Source organism: Emys orbicularis, chromosome 3, assembly GCF_028017835.1.
Source record: "Emys orbicularis isolate rEmyOrb1 chromosome 3, rEmyOrb1.hap1, whole genome shotgun sequence".
In the NCBI taxonomy this organism is placed as follows: domain Eukaryota; kingdom Metazoa; phylum Chordata; order Testudines; family Emydidae; genus Emys; species Emys orbicularis.
Window position 1 is genome coordinate 107,085,533 of NC_088685.1, and position 18,821 is coordinate 107,104,353.

At 45.7% G+C, this 18,821-nt stretch overlaps 1 protein-coding gene across 1 annotated transcript in view; it reads right to left on the reverse strand.

Moving 5' to 3' along the window:
* Positions 1-18,821, reverse strand: part of MAP3K5 (mitogen-activated protein kinase kinase kinase 5) — a 154,317-nt gene extending 135,496 nt beyond the window's left edge. The window contains exon 1 of the mRNA XM_065400534.1: positions 18,404-18,821. Coding sequence (XP_065256606.1) covers positions 18,404-18,821 — 418 coding nt within the window. The remainder of the gene's footprint in view (positions 1-18,403) is intronic.

The window sequence follows — 18,821 nt, forward strand, 5'->3', positions numbered from 1 at the left end:
TTGCATTTCAGATTTGTGCAGATTCAATAATTAATATAAACTCTTTTCCCAGTTTTGTAAATCTAATGCAAGTAAATGCCATTTGATTTTCAGGTCTGTTGAAACCGGACACTGACTGATTAAGACAGAAAGAACGGTAGTTCTAAAAATTTCAACTTATACACTCTTTCTTGTGATCTATTCGTTTGAATCCTGATGATGGTCATAGAGAATTTTGCAACTAGTAATAAAATATGATGGATTTCATTGAGGCCAGCTGGCAGACAGCTATTCTTGAAGAAAAAGTTGAGAAACCAGACAAAGCATCAATTTATCAGCATACTGCTCATTCATACACAAACACAATAGGAGATAGAGCAAGACAGAAGTAATTAAACAAAAGAGACTGGAAGTTTTCCCATTTACACATCCATCTAGCACAACCCATGACAGAGGAGCAGGAGAGCTCTTGCCTAGAATTTAGTATATTTTAAAAGCGCCACTACAGTATTTTGGCCCTACCCTAGGGTTGCGAGGTGTCCGGTTTTCAACCGAAACGCCCAGTTGAAAAGGGACCCTGGTGGCTCCAGTCAGCACCATTGACAGGGCTGTTTAAAGTCCACTCGGCAGCGCAGCGGAGCTAAGGCAGGCTCCCTGCCTGCCTTGGTTCCACGCGGCTCCCGGAAGCAGTGGCTCCTACACATGGGGGCAGCCGGGGGCACTGCATGCTGCCCCCACCCCAAGCGCCAGCTCTGCATCTCCCATTGGCCGGGAACCGCGGCCAATGGGAGCTGCGGGGGCAGCACCTGCAGACGGGGCAGCACACAGAGCTGCTTGGCCACACCTCCATGTAGGAGCAGGAGGGGAAACATGCCGCTGCTTCCAGGAGCTGCTTCAGATAAGCACCACCCAAAGCCTGCACCCTTGATCCTCTCCCGTGCCCCAACCCCCTGCCCCAGCCCTGGTCCCCCTCCCACCCTCCGAACCCCTTGATCCCAGCCCGGAGCACCCTCCTGCATCCCAAACCCCTCATCCCCAGGCCCACCCCAGAGCCTGCACCTCCAGCCAGAGCCCTCACCACCCCCCAAACCCCAAGCCCCTGCCCTAGCCCGGAGCCCCCTTCCACACCCTGAACCCCTCATTTCTTGCCCCACCACAGAACCTCCACCCACAGCCCAGAGCTCGTACCCCCTCCCACGCCCCAACCCTCTGCTTCAGTCCACAGCCCCCTCCCATCCTCCAAACCCCTTGGCTCCACCCCCCACCCCAGAGCCCCCTCCTACACCCCAAATGCCTCATCCCTGCCCCCCCCCCAAGCCCACACACCCAGCCGGAGCCCTCACCCTCTCCCACACCTCAATCTCCTGAGCCAGCCTAGTGAAAATAAGTGAGTGAGTGAGGGTGGGGAGAGCGAGCGATGGGTGGGGGATGGAGTGAGCAGAGGGCGGGACCTCGGAGAATAGGTGGGATGGGGCAGGGCCTAGGAGGAGGGGCAGGGCAGGGCAAGGGTGTTCAATTTTGTATGAGTAGAAAGTTGGCAACCCTACCCTACTGAATCAGGTGTAAGTAGGGATGGGATAGACAGAATTTAGTAATATGAGGTCTTCACTTTCTTGATTCTCTGTGGAACTTTTCTGCAGTGCAGACCTTCAATATTCTTTTTAGTAAGAAAGTGGCTCCTCCCCTGTATTCTTTTGAATTAGGAGACACTCCAAAGCTTGAGTGGGGTTTTTTACCACGTTATATCACCTTGCACCTAAAGATCTCCAAGCACTTTACAATATTAAGCCTCAAAATACACCAGTGAAACAAGTAAACTTTATAGAATAGCTTTCTAGTTGTAAGGGTATCTTTGATGCTCTAGTTTATGCTGGGCTGTCATGCAGTCTTTCACATATTTTACTTTTGGGGGAATTCTGCGCCACTGTGCATGTGTAGAATTAATTCCTCTTGCAGATTTCTTTGCTTCTCCACAGAAAATGATGGGGAAGCAGAGGGAAGCCTCAAGAGCAGTCACGTGCCCCTCCTCAGCAGCATGGCCATGTTGTTTCGGGCGCCCAGAGCAGCTTGCAGAGATGTAAATCACTGCAGGGGGAGGGGGCGGGCAGGAGACACCCTGGCTGGTGGCTCCTACCAGACGCCGGGCTCACATGATGGTCCCAGCTAAGCTAGGGGTGGGGGAGGATAGAACTTCCTCTTCTCCTGAAAGAAACAGCCAGGGCAGGGTCAAACCCACAAACCTCCCCCAGCTGCAGGAAGCTCTGCAGCCCCCCTCCCCCCACACACACACACTTCTTGACCCCATCGCTCCTCAGCCACAGGGGGAGCAGTCACTATGCAGAGAGCTGCTCCCCCATCCGCCCAACACCCGTGCATCCGGACACCCCTATACCCAGACACCCCCCAAGCCTCACCCCCCCATACTCAGAACTCCCCACCAAGACCCCTGCACCCAAGGCCCCTGGAGAGCCTCCCCCACAGATTTGGAGCTCCCGAACCCAGACACCCCCCCCACTCAGCCCCAACCACCTTCACCTGGACCCCTCTGCAGAGTCCCATTCCTTCTGCACCCAGAACCCACCCAACAAGCCCCTGTGCATCCAGATCCTCCCACACCTGGACACCTCCCCCAGCTTGCCCCACACAGAACCTTCTCACCCCACACCTGGATCCCCCCCACACTCAACCCCTCTACACTTGGATCCTACCGGGCTGAGCCTGCTTGCACCACACCTGGATCGGGGCCAAGGCTGGACAAACGTGTGAGCCTTGTGAGACTCTGTCCCTCTCACTTGGTGTACCTGCCATGAAGGAGCAGAGCCCTGGGGTGTTTCTGGGGCAGGCCTAGCCCTTGCGCTGTGTAAGGATCTGGTGCAACCTCACCACCGAGTCCATGTCCTGGGGGAGGGCTGCAGGGTGATCTCCCACCTCTGCGCAGCCAGTGGCCTGTGCTCCCCCATGCCATGCTGGGGCCTCCACATTTATTTATTGACAAATAAAATATGCAGAACTTTAAAATATTGTGTGCATAGAATTTTTTACTTTTTGGCACAGAATTCCCTCAGGAGTAATATTTTATAGTGTATATACGTCCATTTTCCCATTGTTGTCATCTCCCCTCTGATTTGTGATCAGAAATTCTTCAACTTTAATGCTCCCTTTTTCAAAGTCAAAACAAGTTCAGACAGCAATGATGAAATGGAAGCAACCAAACCACTCACCTTTCAGGCTACCTAGTCTTAAAAAAACAACACCACAGCTTTCTGTTCCTGCATTCATGAATGTATTCTTGTAATAGGCTGCTGTTGAAGTGAAAGCCTTTTACAGTCATGTCAACCCCTTACAGAGATGTGTCCTCCCATAGCAAGACATTCATGCAGCCTTGCAATATTCTACTCGTCACACAAGTACATGTTTTTTGAACAGGTCTGGTTTTTCTTTAGTACTTTCTTCATCATCATAAGGCTAGAAAAGTAGGTTTTGTTATGGGGGGAGTAATTTTCATTATGATTTTTGCAAGACTACTGTAAAGGCTTTAAATAAGATGGATGTTACAGGATTAGCTCTCCAAATACCGAATTAAATATTAGTAGTAGTGAAGCACCAAAGTGTTTGGTTCTGAACAAAGCAAAAAATACAATGGATCTCATGAAAACAGATATGTAAATAATCCAGATAAACATAACAACCATTTATTTTTACCCAATGTGATCAATAAAACCTCATTAATTATTTTGTGACTGCACTTCACACAGGGATTCAAATGCAAAGTCTTCCTTATGATGCTTGAACCTGACCAAAGGCTATTCCTAGGGAGGCCTGGAAAGTTTCCAGCCCTTTGTTCCTGGTATCTGGCAAACACTTATTAGTTCCAACTGTGGATTGGCTAAGTGTCCATGCAGCAAGCAGCTTCTGGTCTTCTCCCTGGATGCCAAGCATGCCACCTCCACAAACTGCATGAGCTCCAAGAAGCAAGAGACCAAAGGCTGCTGTTGGGAATGGAGATCCAGGTTGCAACACATAAAATGCCAAGTCATTGGGCCCACTCCTGCATGCCATTTACTATCAGTCTGCATGTGTCTAGGTTAAAACTAATCCAACATTAGATACATTTGCACAGTTCCTGTGTGTGATGCTAGGACTTTTGGGGGCATAGCCCATAGCTCTGCATGCTGAAGTAAGCTGAGCTGCTGCATGATTCCATTCCATTGAATTGTGGGGGATTTGTCTGTCCTTCTGGGCACACAGGAGGAATGATCAATGCTCAAATAATTTATCCTGAGCCCTCACTACAAAATGGGCAAATTGCCAACCCAAGTGAACGTCTCACTCAGGCTTTAGCCTAAGCCTGAGACAAGCCAGAAAGCCAATGCTGAAAGCACCACTAAACTTGTGTGAATGGGCTTTGTTTGTGTGGACAGGACCCAGGTTACAGGAAATGCCCCAATAAGCATCCTGGTTAACTCTGCAGTGAAGAAATACCCAACTGCTCACTCAACCAGAACACATCATCTTCAAGAGCCATCAGCTAATTCAGTCCTAATAAGGTTCCAGAGTGACTCCCAGAATGGGTTTGGGACCAGATTCTTTTTAAAGCTATTTAGGCACCAAAAGATACTGATAAAATCGCACTAAGTGCCTAGCCGTATATTTTGGTGCCTAAATATCTTTTAAAAATTTGGCCATTGCTTTTTAAAGGGATGGTTTGAAGGGTGGGGAGGGCAGAAATTCAACCCTGGCATATAGCTCTGCATCTGCTAATAATAAGCAGCTTTTATTGACTTAAACAAGAGCTACACTTGCTTGTATCAAGGGATAAACTTGTTTTTAGAAGTACTTGTTCTTTGTGCCCTTAATGTCTACAGAAGAACGAATGAAGATACTGTGATGTAAATTACCAATGTTTATCTCTAGCTGCGCTTGGGCTGCAGTTCAACACAAATTATTATGGACTTGTGACAGGTGCTTCCTGATATGTTGGCTCATGGAAGCATTCCCAGCCATGGAACTGAACTCCTTTATTGTCGTCAGAAAAAACACCTGGATTGTCCTCTGATTCTTTACAGTAAGAGGACACTTCACACTGTTGTTTCAATGGTGTAGACAGAAAGAACAAGTACTTCTAAAAACAAAGGAATTGTTCAGAGTGGTTGAAGGAATTACGGCCAAGAGAAATTAAATGAAACTAAGCAAATAAAATGAGCTCATACTGTAGGATAATATTCCATGAAAGTATGCCATAGCTTTACTCTTTGAAACAGAACAGTGCACTGGAGAACTCATTGCAGAGAACAGTCGTGCATTGGCTGGGATAAGGATGCTAAAAGATCTATTAGGTCTTTTCACTCTCTTATTTGCTCCTTTTAGATCTACATAGGAATACACTGCCCTCCTCTTCTAATAGAATTTTTGTATTCTGTTTTATTTTCATTTGTTACAGTTATTCAGGCTCCTTTTGTATTGTGCTTTTATATTTCATAAACATATTTAAACTTAAAATTAAAAAATGAAGTAAACATCTCAGTATGATTGTAGTAAGGTCAGGAGTCATTTCCATCTGCCACATACCCTTGTCAGTCACAGCTAGAGAAGAGGCAACAGCAGAGTGTCAAAATCGTTGGGGGGGGGCAGGGGGGGAGAAGGGAGTCTGTTCATTTTATGTTACTCCTGAAAGTAAAAATTACTGTTGCAACTAGCTTTGCCCAGTTTTCTGGGAACTACATTTTAGGGACTCATGCTGATAATTTTATGGCTATACTGAACTTTAAGAGGCAGCAATAGTTCCATGGAGCAGCACTTCTCTTGGCATTTTAGTATGTAACAATGTATTAATAAAGGGGAGGGAAATATTTCATACATCATGCTCAAATGCCAATTCTATTATGCTATTGCACTTTACATGCTCACTGAGATTTGGCCTTTTCTATCTCCAACTTCTATGATCCAATTAGAGTCTGAATCTATACATTTTACTCAAGGATCTCAGTTGTATCCACAGGAGATTTGATTGACTAAGGATTGCATGAACAGGCTTTACTGACTCATCTTTATGATTATTAGAATAGTGCCTGGAGACCCCAACCAAGATCAAGGTCCTTTTGTGCTAGCTGGTACAGTGCACACACATAGTAAGAAACAGTCCCTGCACTGAAAAGTTTACAATCTAAACAAAGGGATGGGGTGAGGGAAACAGAGGCATGAAGAGGCAAGTGACTTGCCCAAGATCACACAACAGGCTAGTGGCAAAGCAGGAACATTCGTCATCTGATTAGAACAATTAGAGCTGGTCAAACAATGGCAGATTTATTTGTGAATAACTAGTTAATTTCTGAAAATCCCAAATTTTGTAATATTCTTCACAAGTTACCTGACAAACTCTCACAGTAAGCAGGCAAATTAAACTGTGGGCCTACAGTATTTTTAGATCCATCTTTGAAACAGACTGAGTTAAACCCAAATAAGTACCCCTTTTTCAGAAGTATATGGCATTCTGTTCTGAAGCACTTGGACAATATCTATATTTTATGCTTTAGGATGTATCCTAAACTGTCCACAGATTGCAAATCCCAGTCTAAATCTTAAAACCAAAGGGGCCTATTGGAGTCTGGAGTTGGCCACCCAACTGCCTTAACCCTCTCTGGAAATCCCAGTCTAAAATGTTATCCATCTTCATCTCTCAGACTCACAGTTCAACACACAGTGGTTTAGTGACTTTTACAACTGGGAGCTGATTTCTCCCAGAAGTGATTCTTCAGACCTCCATTTCTCTTCTCTGGGCTCCATCCCACCTTAACCAGACCACTTAGTTAGGCAAGTAATCGGCCTGTACCCATGACACCTAGCAGCAGCAATAGTAATGTTTTGTGGGGATATGACCTGAGTCATCAGCTCTACTCTCCACAGCAATAGTGTTATTAGTTCTTTCAGTCACTCAGCATCTCTTGGTTCTAACCAACTGCAGCAGCACAGTGTGGTTTAGTGTGACCTGTCTCAACATGAGTCCCATTGATATTGAGTGGGAAAGGGTTGGTGGTAGGGTAGCCAACCCTCCAGGATTGGCCTCGAGTCTCCAGGAATTAAAAATTATGTCATGTGATTAAATCTCCAGGAATACGTCCAACCAAAACTGGCAACCCTAAATGGGGGATGGTTTATGGCAGACCTTCTCAGTCCTGAAAATTAACAAAAACAATAATACTTCAGGATAGCTCTTTCTGCCACAGACCCTGTAATCAGAGCGGTTATTTTAGCATGGCCTGTCTCGGCATGGCTCCACAGAGCACTGGCAGTGGTTCAGCCCCCTCCCCCTTTTTCCATCTGCTGCAGAAAAGACCATGTTCAAATACTAAATATAGCAATGTAAACAAATGCTGCATAATCACAGGTGGAGAGTCAGCATTTCAAATGTCTGAAACTTTGCATCAGTAAAATAAAATCAGGAAGTAGAGAGAATTAAACGGTGAGAGGAGTAACTGCAAACTTCCATTCCATGCTGCCTCACTTTGAGAGCTGGTAGTAATTACAACTCGGGTGCTGTTTTACTGCTACTATAAATAGCCAATATTGTGGGAAGCATGTATTTTTATGCTGAGAAAAACAGTAAGTCAACTGCTAGGAATTAAGAACATTAGTTCTTTGGATTTCAAGGACAGAAAGTGAGAGCTGGTGTGTCATTAAGTGACAGAATTCCAGGAAAGCTTAAACTCAGATACAAATCATTTATTGGCCAATTTTCTGGATAAGCTCTAGTGTCAGTAGTATGCCAAAGAAGGAATCACTGGAATTTAGTATCTCCTAAGGTAAACAAAATACTATCAGAAAAGCAGCCCAGGAATTTAGATCAGCACTGATTTTCTTCACTCTGATGTCCTTGTAAAGACTTGCACTGTGCAATCATAGCAAGCTATGCAAGGTATAGAGGAAATGTTGCACAGATGTTGTTATACATCTTCCAAGCAAATTCAGCTTCACCACATGACTGTACTGAGTCTCTGAAGATTTGCTCCTTTATGCCAAATTTCCCCAAGTAAAGTACATTCCAGTACTGCTTTTAAGCCATGGGATTGACACCAAGTTTCCAGCCAAAATCTGTAAAAGCTACAAGACCACTGCTACTAGACTAACTCAATTTTACTTTTCTAGCTGTTAGTGAACTCAACTTGCTTTATTCATTAGTTGCCATTATGGGGGAATTCCTTCCCTGACCCTCACTCAATACTGGTATGCAGGGCCGTCCCTACCTATGGTGGTGCCCTACGCAGCCTGAGCACCTGCACCCCCCCTGCGGAGGGAGCAGCCGGTCCGTGGGGTGGGGGCTAAGCTCAAGGCCTGCAGGGCCACAGGGGCAGGAGCTGTGGGGGGCAGCAGCAAGGCAGGGAGTCCCAGGGCAGCGCAGGGGATTAGCGGGGGAAGGGGTGGAATGAGGGCGGAACAGGGGCAGGAAGAGGTGGGGCGGGGCAGAGCAGGGGCAGGGGTCGAATGGGGGCAGGGTGGGGGCGGAGCAGGGGGGCTGGCCGGGGGATGGGGCTGGCCACTGGAGCAGGCGCTGCCTACGCAGCATGCAGCTGCCTAGGGCACCACGAAATTTGGTGCCTCAAATTACGTGGTGTCCTACGCAGCTGCGTATTCTGCGTATGCCTAAGGACAGCCCTGCTGGTATGTCTGATTAGATTAGCTTGCACTGGAAGTATCAATATTTAATTAACACGAGAAACTCACTACTGCCGAATATTATTGAGCCATACAATTTATTAGGATTAAAAGGAGGACTAGAGACCCAAGAAGAATAGTATTTGCAATTACATTAAAAGTTTCAAAAATAAGCAGCTGAAGCCAGGAAAAAATTCCAGAGCAATACACTCACAAGGTCACAATGAGATACTTGCATGATGCAAAATACACATCAGTCAAGTTGTTTAGTCTGTGGACTTTATTAAAGTAAATGACTCTGTATAGATTGAATCCCCCTGAGTTAGTCACTATATAATTTATCTTCGTATCTTCCATCAATTTTTCTGCAACTTTGGGTATAAAGAAAAAATCTAGATATTACATTTCCTATGTAAATAACATTACCATTCACTAAAAAAAGTAAATATAAGTTAAATGTAATCAGAAAACGTTGCAAGGCGAACAAGAAATAGGAACACAGGATTTGCCTTACTGCATTAGCCCAGTGGTCCAGCTAGCCTGATTCTGCAAGCAGCCAAGTACCAATTCTTTCAGAGGAAGGTACAAGAAACCCCATCTCTCAGTGTAAGCGCAGTGTGCCCAGCCATTTGATAGCATCGTCATCAGCCAGGTGAAGAGCTAGTAGCCCGCTGTCGAAGTAAGTCAGCGGACACTTGTGAAAGATATGCAACATAGTCTGAAGTGGACCGCATCCACACTGCAGCTCGTTAGAGAAACCCGATTTGAAGAAACCCCATCAGGGACCATAATGGAAAAACCTGTCCCTCAGGGAAGTTTCTTCCTAACCCCCTTCAGTTTGTTTTTGGCTTGTGCCCTGAAGCATAAGGACCTCTAAGATTTCTCACCATCTCAATCCAAGGACAGTACATAGTACTTATCTTTAGAGTATAAAGTATTTTTATAAAAGCATTTTTGAAAGACCTTCCCCCCCCCAATAACAACAAAACCAAATTGCTTTCAGCACATCTACCCAATTTATTTTGCGAATCAAGTGAATATTTAGCCCTACTCTGCAGTGATTTTAAAATACAAACATAGGAAATTGTCCCATCAATGTAAAGGAAACTGCATTAGGCAAAGCACATATCCTCACCTGGGTTTCTAATAATGGGCCTGATAGTGCAAGCACTCTGCACTCAGACCTCACCTCGCCTTTGAGGAACTTTCATTCACGGAGAGCATGCAGGGACAGGCCTGATACCTTAGATTATTGAATTTTATCTGTTTTTCTTTGTATGCTCTTTGTTTACATTTTGCTCTTCATTCAGCTAGACTGTGAGGCGTTTGTTCTTATGCAGCATGTGTAATAATAAGTGACTGTGTAAAGAGCTCCACAGCCAACAATCAATCCTAATTTTCAGTCTTCTAAAATAAATAGGTAAGCAAGACTAAATGAGTCATTTACATGAGCTAGATATACGCCGTGGCTAGTCTACTCACTTATTGCCTGATTTTCAGAAATGCGCTGAGCACTCATATACCCCATTGTAGTCAACAGGATCTCTAGGTGCTGAGATCTGGCCATTATAATGCATAATTATTTCATTTTCTACAAATTTCCTTTTCAGTTTAAAAAGAATCATTTGGAAAACCTTATGTTGGTATACTGCATTTTTGGTTTATATATTGATATTTCTCCATCTTATTGTTTGTTGATTTTACCCCCATGTGTATATGCCTTCATCTTTTAATTCATGAAGTACTTCTGCACTGCTTGGCAATTAAGCTGAATGAAGAGAACTTGGTATAACTCAACTACAGTAATGCAACACTGCTTTAATCTAGTTTGAATGTGGTCTTTCTAGACAACCTGAATCCATAATTCAGCTAGTCACTCCCAGGTATTAGTTCAAATACACATCATAATATGTCTGTGTTTTACAGAAGGTCAGACTAGATTATAATAATGTCCCTTCTGACTTCAAAATCTGATTTTGGGGGCGGGGGGGGTGGTGAGGAAAATGGTAACCTCAATACACGTACTGTTCCCAAATACTCATTATACAGCTATTAAGGCTGATTTGGCACTCATTACTCAAGCAAAGCTCCTGCTAAAATTAAAAGGAACTTAGCCTGAGTAAGGAGGAATGCTGAAGCTGCTTGAATGCTCCAGGTATTAAATTAAAACTCACTTGTTGGGTGTAGACAGTGCTAGCGTCCCAGCATTTACCAACTTCAGTGGAATGCTAGGCAAAGATGGCAGAACAAGACTATTGTACATGTGGTGCTGATGACTGGTGTTTACTTCTGACACTGGATGCTACTTAATATTCCTCCAAGTTCTCAATGGGGGTGATAAGCGAAAGTGCAGAAGTGAAACTACATCAGAGATCACCTAAAATTCAAACTATTCTAAAAGGCCGAGACAAACCATTAAGAAAAAGAAACAGTGTTACCCTAAATAAAATCTCCTGCTTAAAATTACAATTGATTTGTATGTAGCGCATTATTTGTGAGGAGTATTACCCCCAAAAATTATTAGAGGCCTGATCTTCCAAATCTCTGCTCAGACAATTAGGCAAAAATCCTCAAAGGTATTCAGGTATTAACTCTCATTGGGAGTTAGGAACCTAAATACCTTTGCGGATCTGGATCTTAGTCCTTACTGACACAGGTGACTTCTTCTTTATTCACATAACTGGCCCGTTGACTCCAATAGGTTGTTTTCTGTGCAGTCCTCTCTGTCAGATTGCACCATTTTCATACATTATATATTTTAAAGGGACTCTCTCAAAATTAAAAATCATGATGTAAGCAAGTTTCTTTACATACATAACATACAAGTTTCTTATAACCAAACTAGGGAAACACAACCTAGATGGAACTACTATAAGGTGGGTGCATAAATGGTTGGAAAACAGTTCCCTGAGAGCACTTATCAGTGGTTTACAGTCAAGCTGGACAGGCATATCGAATGAGGTTCCGCAGGGATCAGTTGTGAGTCTGGTTCTGTTCAATATCTTCATCAGTGATTTAGATAATGGCATAAAGAGTACACATATAAAGTTTGCAGACGATACCAAGGTGGGAGGGGATGAAAGTGCTTTGGAGGATAGGATTAAAATTCAAAACTATCTGCACAAACTGGAGAAATGATCTGAAGTAAATAGGGTGAAATTCAATACGGACAAATACAATTACTCCACTTAGGAAGGAACAATCAGTTGCACACATACAAAATGGGAAATGACTGCCTAGGAAGGAGTACTGCGGAAAGGGATCTGGGGGTCATAGTGGATCCCAAGCTAAATATGAGTCAACAGTGTAACACTGTTGCAAGAAAAGCAAACATCATTCTGGGATGTATCAGCAGAAGCATTTAAGCAAGACATGAGAAGTAATTCTTCCCTCTATTCCACGCTGATTAGGCTTCAACTGGAGTATTGTGTCCAGTTCTGGGCGCCACATTTCAGGAAAGATGTGGACAAACTGGAGGAAGTCCAGAGAAGAGCAACAAAAATGATTAAAGGTCTAAAAAATATGACCTCTGAGGGAAGATTGAAAAAATTGGGTTTGTTTAGTCTGGAGAAGAGAAGATTGAGAGGAACATGATAACACAGGGGTAGGCAACCTATGGCATGCGTGCTGAAGGCAGCACGCGATCTGATTTTCAGTGGCACTCACACTGCCTGGGTCCTGACCACCGGTCCGGGGGGCTCTGCATTTTAATTTAATTTTAAATGAAGCTTCTTAAACATTTTAAAAACCTTATTTAATTTACATACAATAGTTTAGTTATATATTATAGACTTATAGAAAGAGACCTTCTAAAAATGTTAAAATGTATTACTGGCATGCGAAATCTTAAATTAGAGTGAATAAATGAAGACTCGGCACACCACTTCTGAAAGGTTGCTGACCCCTGTGATAACAGTTTTCAAGCAAATAAAAAATTGTTACAAGGAGGAGGGAGAAAAATTGTTCTCCTTAACCTTTAAGGATAGGACAAAAAGCAATGGGCTTAAATTGCAGCAAGGGCTGTTTAGGTTGGACATTAGGAAAAACTTCCTAACTGTCAGGGGAGTTAAGCACTGGAATAAGTTGCTTAGGGAGGTTGTGAAATCTCCATCATTGGATATTTTTAAGAGCAGGTTAGACAAACACCTATCAGGGATGGTCTAGATAATACTTAGTTCTGCCATGAGTGCAGGGGATTGGACTAGATAACCTCCCAAGCTCCCTTCCAGTCCTACAATTCTATGATTACAATAGCACCTTAGATTATGAAAAAGTGTGTGTGTGTGGGAGGGGGGATGAATTGAAAACATCTTACTTGTCACGATGTATGTATGCTCTTTGCTCCTTTCTCAGCTTGGGCAATGAAAAAAAAATCAATTAAAACGGTTTCATTTTCAAATTCTTAGTGGTGCAAGGTGTAGGTTTCAAGCACTACTATATTTTAGGCCAAATTTAAGTTGATAGTATCCCTTTAAATACAAAGAACACAGTTCCATATGAAAATCACATCATTTTAAGTCTAATTCATTTTTGTCCTGAGTCCTCCTGCCTTTCATTCCCCCTATTTACATTGCTTCCTGCCATTTTTATTTCTTTCTTTCAGACAATGAAGATAGTCTGATTATGTTCTCATGCACACCAGCTCAATGCTGCTGTCACTGGGTTTAACATAGTAAAAGGGAATGTTTAATTCTCCATAATATATCATTTAAATTGGAAGCAGGAGAAGAATGAAAAAAACATTTGTATTTGTATAGGGCCAAATCCTAGCCCCACTTAAGTCAATAACAAAACTCCTGTTGACTTCAGTGAAACCAGGATTTGACCAACTATAATTAATAAAAAATCTTTTACACTAAACCAGGGGTCGGCAACGTTCGGCACGTGGCTCGCCAGGGCAAGCACCCTGGCGGGCCGGGCAAGCACCCTGGCGGGCCGGGCCAGTTTATTTACCTGCTGACGCGGCAGGTTCGGCCCCCACTGGCCACGGTTCGCCGTCCCGGGCCAATGGGGGCGGCGAGAAGCCGCGGCCAGCACATCACTCGCCCGCGCCGCTTCTCGCCGCCCCCATTGGCCCGGGACGGCAAACCGCGGCCAGTGGGGGCCGCGATCGGCCGAACCTGCCGCGTCAGCAAGTAAATAAACTGGCCCGGCCCGCCCGGGTGCTTACCCTGGCGAGCCGCGTGCCGAACGTTGCCGACCCCTGCACTAAACCTAAATTTCATGCTTGAATTGTTCAACCAGCTTCCTTTCGTTACTTCTTCATTTTAATTCTGACAGAATTTTAGGCCCATTCAGTAATTGCAATAAATTAAGCTTCATTAATTGTTGACTAATTAGATAACACCAACAATGTACAAGGCAATCACATTGCTACCCTTTATTGTTGCAAAGATAATCTTTCAAGTCAAAGTGCTGACATCTTCTCTTCCTGTCCCCAGACAGAATGCTTCTGTGCCTTTGCTGGTTTTGCCAAAGGGTAGCAGAGTGAAATTAACAAATCTAGTCAATTTCATGGCTGCTATTCTAACCCATGTAGAGGTCAATGAAATTGTCAATAATCAGGTCAATTTCATACTAATTGGAAAAGCAATAAGAGCAGCAAGCTGCAGCTGGAATTCTTCGGGAAGAAAGGAAGTCTCATAGTAGTAGGGCTAGATAAGGACAAGAAAAATAAAGACACCTCCCTTGGCAGTAACCCAGAGGCTCTGAAGGAGGCATACAATGGCAGGAACATTTCCTTCCCTTGGCAGCAGCTAGGAGATTTTAAGTGAGAAAAGTAAAAACCCCAAGAGCCTTCCCAAAAGCTACTGACTGTTGCAGCTTCAAATTATCAGACACCTTGCATCCAGAGGCTGATACATAAGATGGTGTACTCCAGAAAAGTTCAGAGACCGCATTCCATAGGGATGGGGGGATGGGCATCTGAGCAGAGCATTACCCAGGGCCTCATTTATGGGGTCTCCCATTCCTATCTTTCAGAAGTGCATCTAGATACCAGACAATTACTAACTGAATTAGTTAGTAAACCTAAGATTTTTTGAGCTATTTTTTAAAAATAAATTAGGTTAGAGATGCATGCCCCTATGGACAGTATTTGGCTTTTGCTGCCATATAGAGCAGGGGTGGGCAAACTTTTTGGGCTGAGGGCCACATCTGGGTGGGGAAATTGCATGCAGGGCCGGGGCAGGGGGTTGGTGTGTGGGAGGGAGTGCAGGATGTGGGAGGGGGTGTGGTGTGCAGGAAGGGGCTCAGGGCAAAAGATTGGGGCAGAGGAGGGTTGCGGGATGTATGAGGGGGCTCAGGGAAGGGGTGCGGAGTGCAGGAGGGGGCTCAGGGCAGGGGTACAGGAGGAGTGCGGACTGTGGGAGGGGGCTCAGGGCAGGGGGTTGGGGTGCACAGGATGGGTGAACGGTGCAGCAGGGGGCTCAGGGCAGGGGGTTGGGGTGCAGGAGGGGTGTGGGGTCTACGAGGGGGCTCAGGGTAGGGAGTCGGGGTGCAGGAGGGGTGCGAGGTGCAGGCACGGGGCTTAGGGCAGGGAGTTGGGGGGCAGGGTGCAGGTGGGGTTCAGGCTCAGGCCTGGCGCCGCTTACCTAAAGGGGCTCCGGGGGGGCAGCGGCGCACACCGGGGCCAGGGCAGGCTCCCTGCATGCACTGCCCTTGCTGCGCCTCCAGGTACCTCCTCCGAAGGTCCCATTGGCCGCGGTTCCCCGTTCCCAGCCAATGGGAGCTGCGGGGGGCGGTGCCTGGAGGCAAGGGCAACGCACAGAGCCCTCTGCCCCCCAGCCCAGGGGCCGCAGTTGTGCTGGCCGCTTCTGAGAGCGGCGCAGGACCAGCAGCGCCACTGGGGGCAATCCCACGAGCCGGATCCAAAGCCCTGAGGGGCCGGATCCAGCCCGAGGGCCATAGTTTGCCCACCCCTGATATAGAGGCAGAATGACATGGTATATTTCACAGTACTTTGATTAAATTCATATAAATTATGGCAAGGTTTTTACATTTATATAGCTTTTGTTCAAAAGCCATCAAAATAAGTAGGCAAAAGATGCATTACCTAAGTGTGCAATTATGCTATTATATGCCAGAGTTCCAACTGCCAGAACTAAAGGAGCTCACTTTCAAGTCTGATCTCTCATCACAAGAGTTTCTATCCTGAAATTCTGATGCCAAACCTAATATAATCTGAATTTGAAAACCTGATGCAGGCACATGAGGCTGAAGGGAAAGTGAATTTATCATTCTATAATCATAAATACTGGAATCTCTTGATAGTCCTACAAGGGAATAAGCTGAGAAATTGAGTGGCAATTCCAAGGTTTTACCCACTCCAATGTAGCAGGTTGTTTTGGTACCCAAACCCTTTATCAGCACATGGAGACAAAAGGGGTCTACGTGGAACCTTTTTGCCTCCCTACTGCCATTTGACACCACAACTCCTCTGGCAGTCAACTGCCACCGTCTCTGAGCTCCCATCAAGTCCAGGTTCCACAGGATGGAGTGGAGGCCACACAAGTTACTGCAGGCCCTGCCACCACCCACCAAAGCCTGTGTGGTGGGGCTTGCAAAGAGCGATGTGTGTGCATGTGCACGTACATGTATGTGTAAGGGAGCATGCAGTGGAAGTGGCACACCATCCAGCCAGGATATGCAGGTATCATCTTACCTCTACTTGCAGAAGCAGAGGGGATTACTGATACCTGCTGTTACTGCACTGGTTAAAAAAAAAAAAAGAAGAAGAAAAACGTTATTGTAAACGTTTTAGCTAACATGTTCCAAACACATACAGACGTGGTCAAAACTTAGCTCCAAATTCTCTCGCAGTCAGACTGCTCCCTCCTTTTGTAAAATAAGAGGAAAAGAGCATTTAACATGATCATTCTGGTTCTATAAAGTCTTTATGACTCTGATAGGCCGTTGCTATTTCCCCCCATTTACCTTACCCATTTGATAACAAGAAGCTCTGGATGGCCTTGTATATGCAAATCTTTTTTGCCAGTGGAGCCAGACTGATTATAGCAGATAGTTTACTGTACACACTGCCAGCAAGTCAAATAGTTTCAAATTTGCTACTGCAACTGTAGGTAATTCATGGTAGAACACGGAGTTCAGGGACTTTCTTGGCAACTGTTTTACTCTATATACATAGTTCTGTTTAATCCCGTCTGTCATGAATGTTTTATGCAATTGATATATAATGTATACACTTCCATGCATACAAATATAAAGACTATCCCAAATTTTGGTTCAGCACAAAGGTATTGTTGAAATATTCACACTGGACCTAATTTTCAAAAGTTCTGAGCTCCAGCTGAAGTAAATGGGAACTGCAGGAGCTCAGCACCTTTGAAAATCAGGCCCAGTGTGCCCTGGTACAGTAGCGGGGACAATAGTCAAAACACACTATATGGATATTTTAAATTGTGCTCTGTAAACAACCAGTGCTCCAAAGAGCACTGCCTGGTGGTTTGTCGAGAGCTGGCTTAATATTATTAGTCCCTCCTTCTTTTCCCCCAAATCACATTAAAGGAAACTATTTAATGTGGTTTAGCTAATATTATTTTTTTCCATGTAAACAATGTGGTGGCCTGAGGGATATTATTTAAGCACCAGCGAAAGAGATGGTGATCCAAGAAATAAGCTCTCTGTCAAGACATGGAACAAACCACAAGCATGTCCAAGAATCTGTTTTAAACTATACTGCCATGTGATAGCTCAATAAAAGAATAAAAACACCAAGAAAGAAAAGCTTTGTAAGAATTAAAATACTATGTAAGGCCCTGATCATACAGTTACATCGGGTGGACCCTTATTCCCATCCAGAGCCCTATTGACTCCACCCCAGCGGAATATGCAAAACTCAGGTAGGCGCTCACTTAATACAGAATCAATGACTAGAGTAGAAAATTGGGGGGCACTGACTAAAAGGAGAGGAGCCACTAACCAACTAATGTGGCAGAGAGTGAGACAGTGACACACTTTCTACTCCAATGTCCCAACTACCAGGAAGTATGAGAAAGGTATTTCCTGAAACTGTCAGGAATAATAAAAAACATCTGATATGAAAAACTGGGCCTGACCCTATGAGAAAAGGGAAGAGATGGCATTGTGCTACATAGCAAACTGCCACCAGTTCAGGAGTGGCCAGGGATGACGGATGGTCTAGGAAATGGAACCTCAAACACAATGTGTAACCTCAGTCTGAGTGGGATGCACCTACCCCATCAATCACTTGTGGGGAGTCTGTCTTTTGCCGACACTGTGGTAAGGTTTGTATAGCATGTCATCCCAATAAAGTGCCATTGAATTGAGTTGACTCCACTGAAGAAAATGTGAAATGAGTGCTAGAGGTAGTAACTGACACATTACACCAATTGGGTCAAACTTATGTCTGATATGGACCGCATGTGGTATGTTAGCTAAAAACTCCGGGCAGCCCCAGGACAGGGGTGACACAGCCCCTCACTGGTCTGGAGTGCACCCCAGAATGTCACACCCAGGAAAACAGGTAATCAAGTAGGTGACAAAAACATCCCACCACTCTTTGAAAGAGCGAAGCAGAGCCCTGGCAGTGGCTCCCCTGGGGAGCTGTACACTGTGGGCTCCCACAGGAAGCAGAGAACTAGGGCCCACGCCAGCCAGCGACACCGGGGCTGAGGGGCGAGAGCTGCGGCTCCCTGAGCGGGCTGCTGCCCAGGGGAAGGAGAGAAAGAGAAGGGGAAGCGAGGCAGGGGCAGGAAGCAGGGCGAGAGGCGATGAGCAGGGGCCGGTCGCTCACCTGCGTTGTAGAAGCGGTCCAGCACCGTGGTCTCCCCGAAGTCCAGCTTGGCGAAGTGCAAGGTCTCCAGGGAGGCCCCGACCGCCTCGCACGCCTCCCGCAGGCTCTGCAGGGCCCCGCTCTCCGCCGCCACCAGGAGCCCCTGGCTCTCCTCGTTGATCACGTAGGACACCGTGGTCCTCCTGGTGCAGCCGCCCTTGGCTCGGGCTCCAGTCCCCGCCACGGGGCAGGCAGCGCCGCTGTCCTCGTTCCAGTAGGTGCCGGCTGGCGGCGCGGCCGGGGCGGGGAGGAGGCTCCGGGCGCCCCCGTCGGCCCCCGTCGCTCTCCGGCTGACCCCGCCGAGCCCCTCCTCGTGCAGGCAGCCGCCGCCCGGCGGGCTGGGCACCGAGAAGCTGATCCCCTCGCTGCTGTCGCTCAT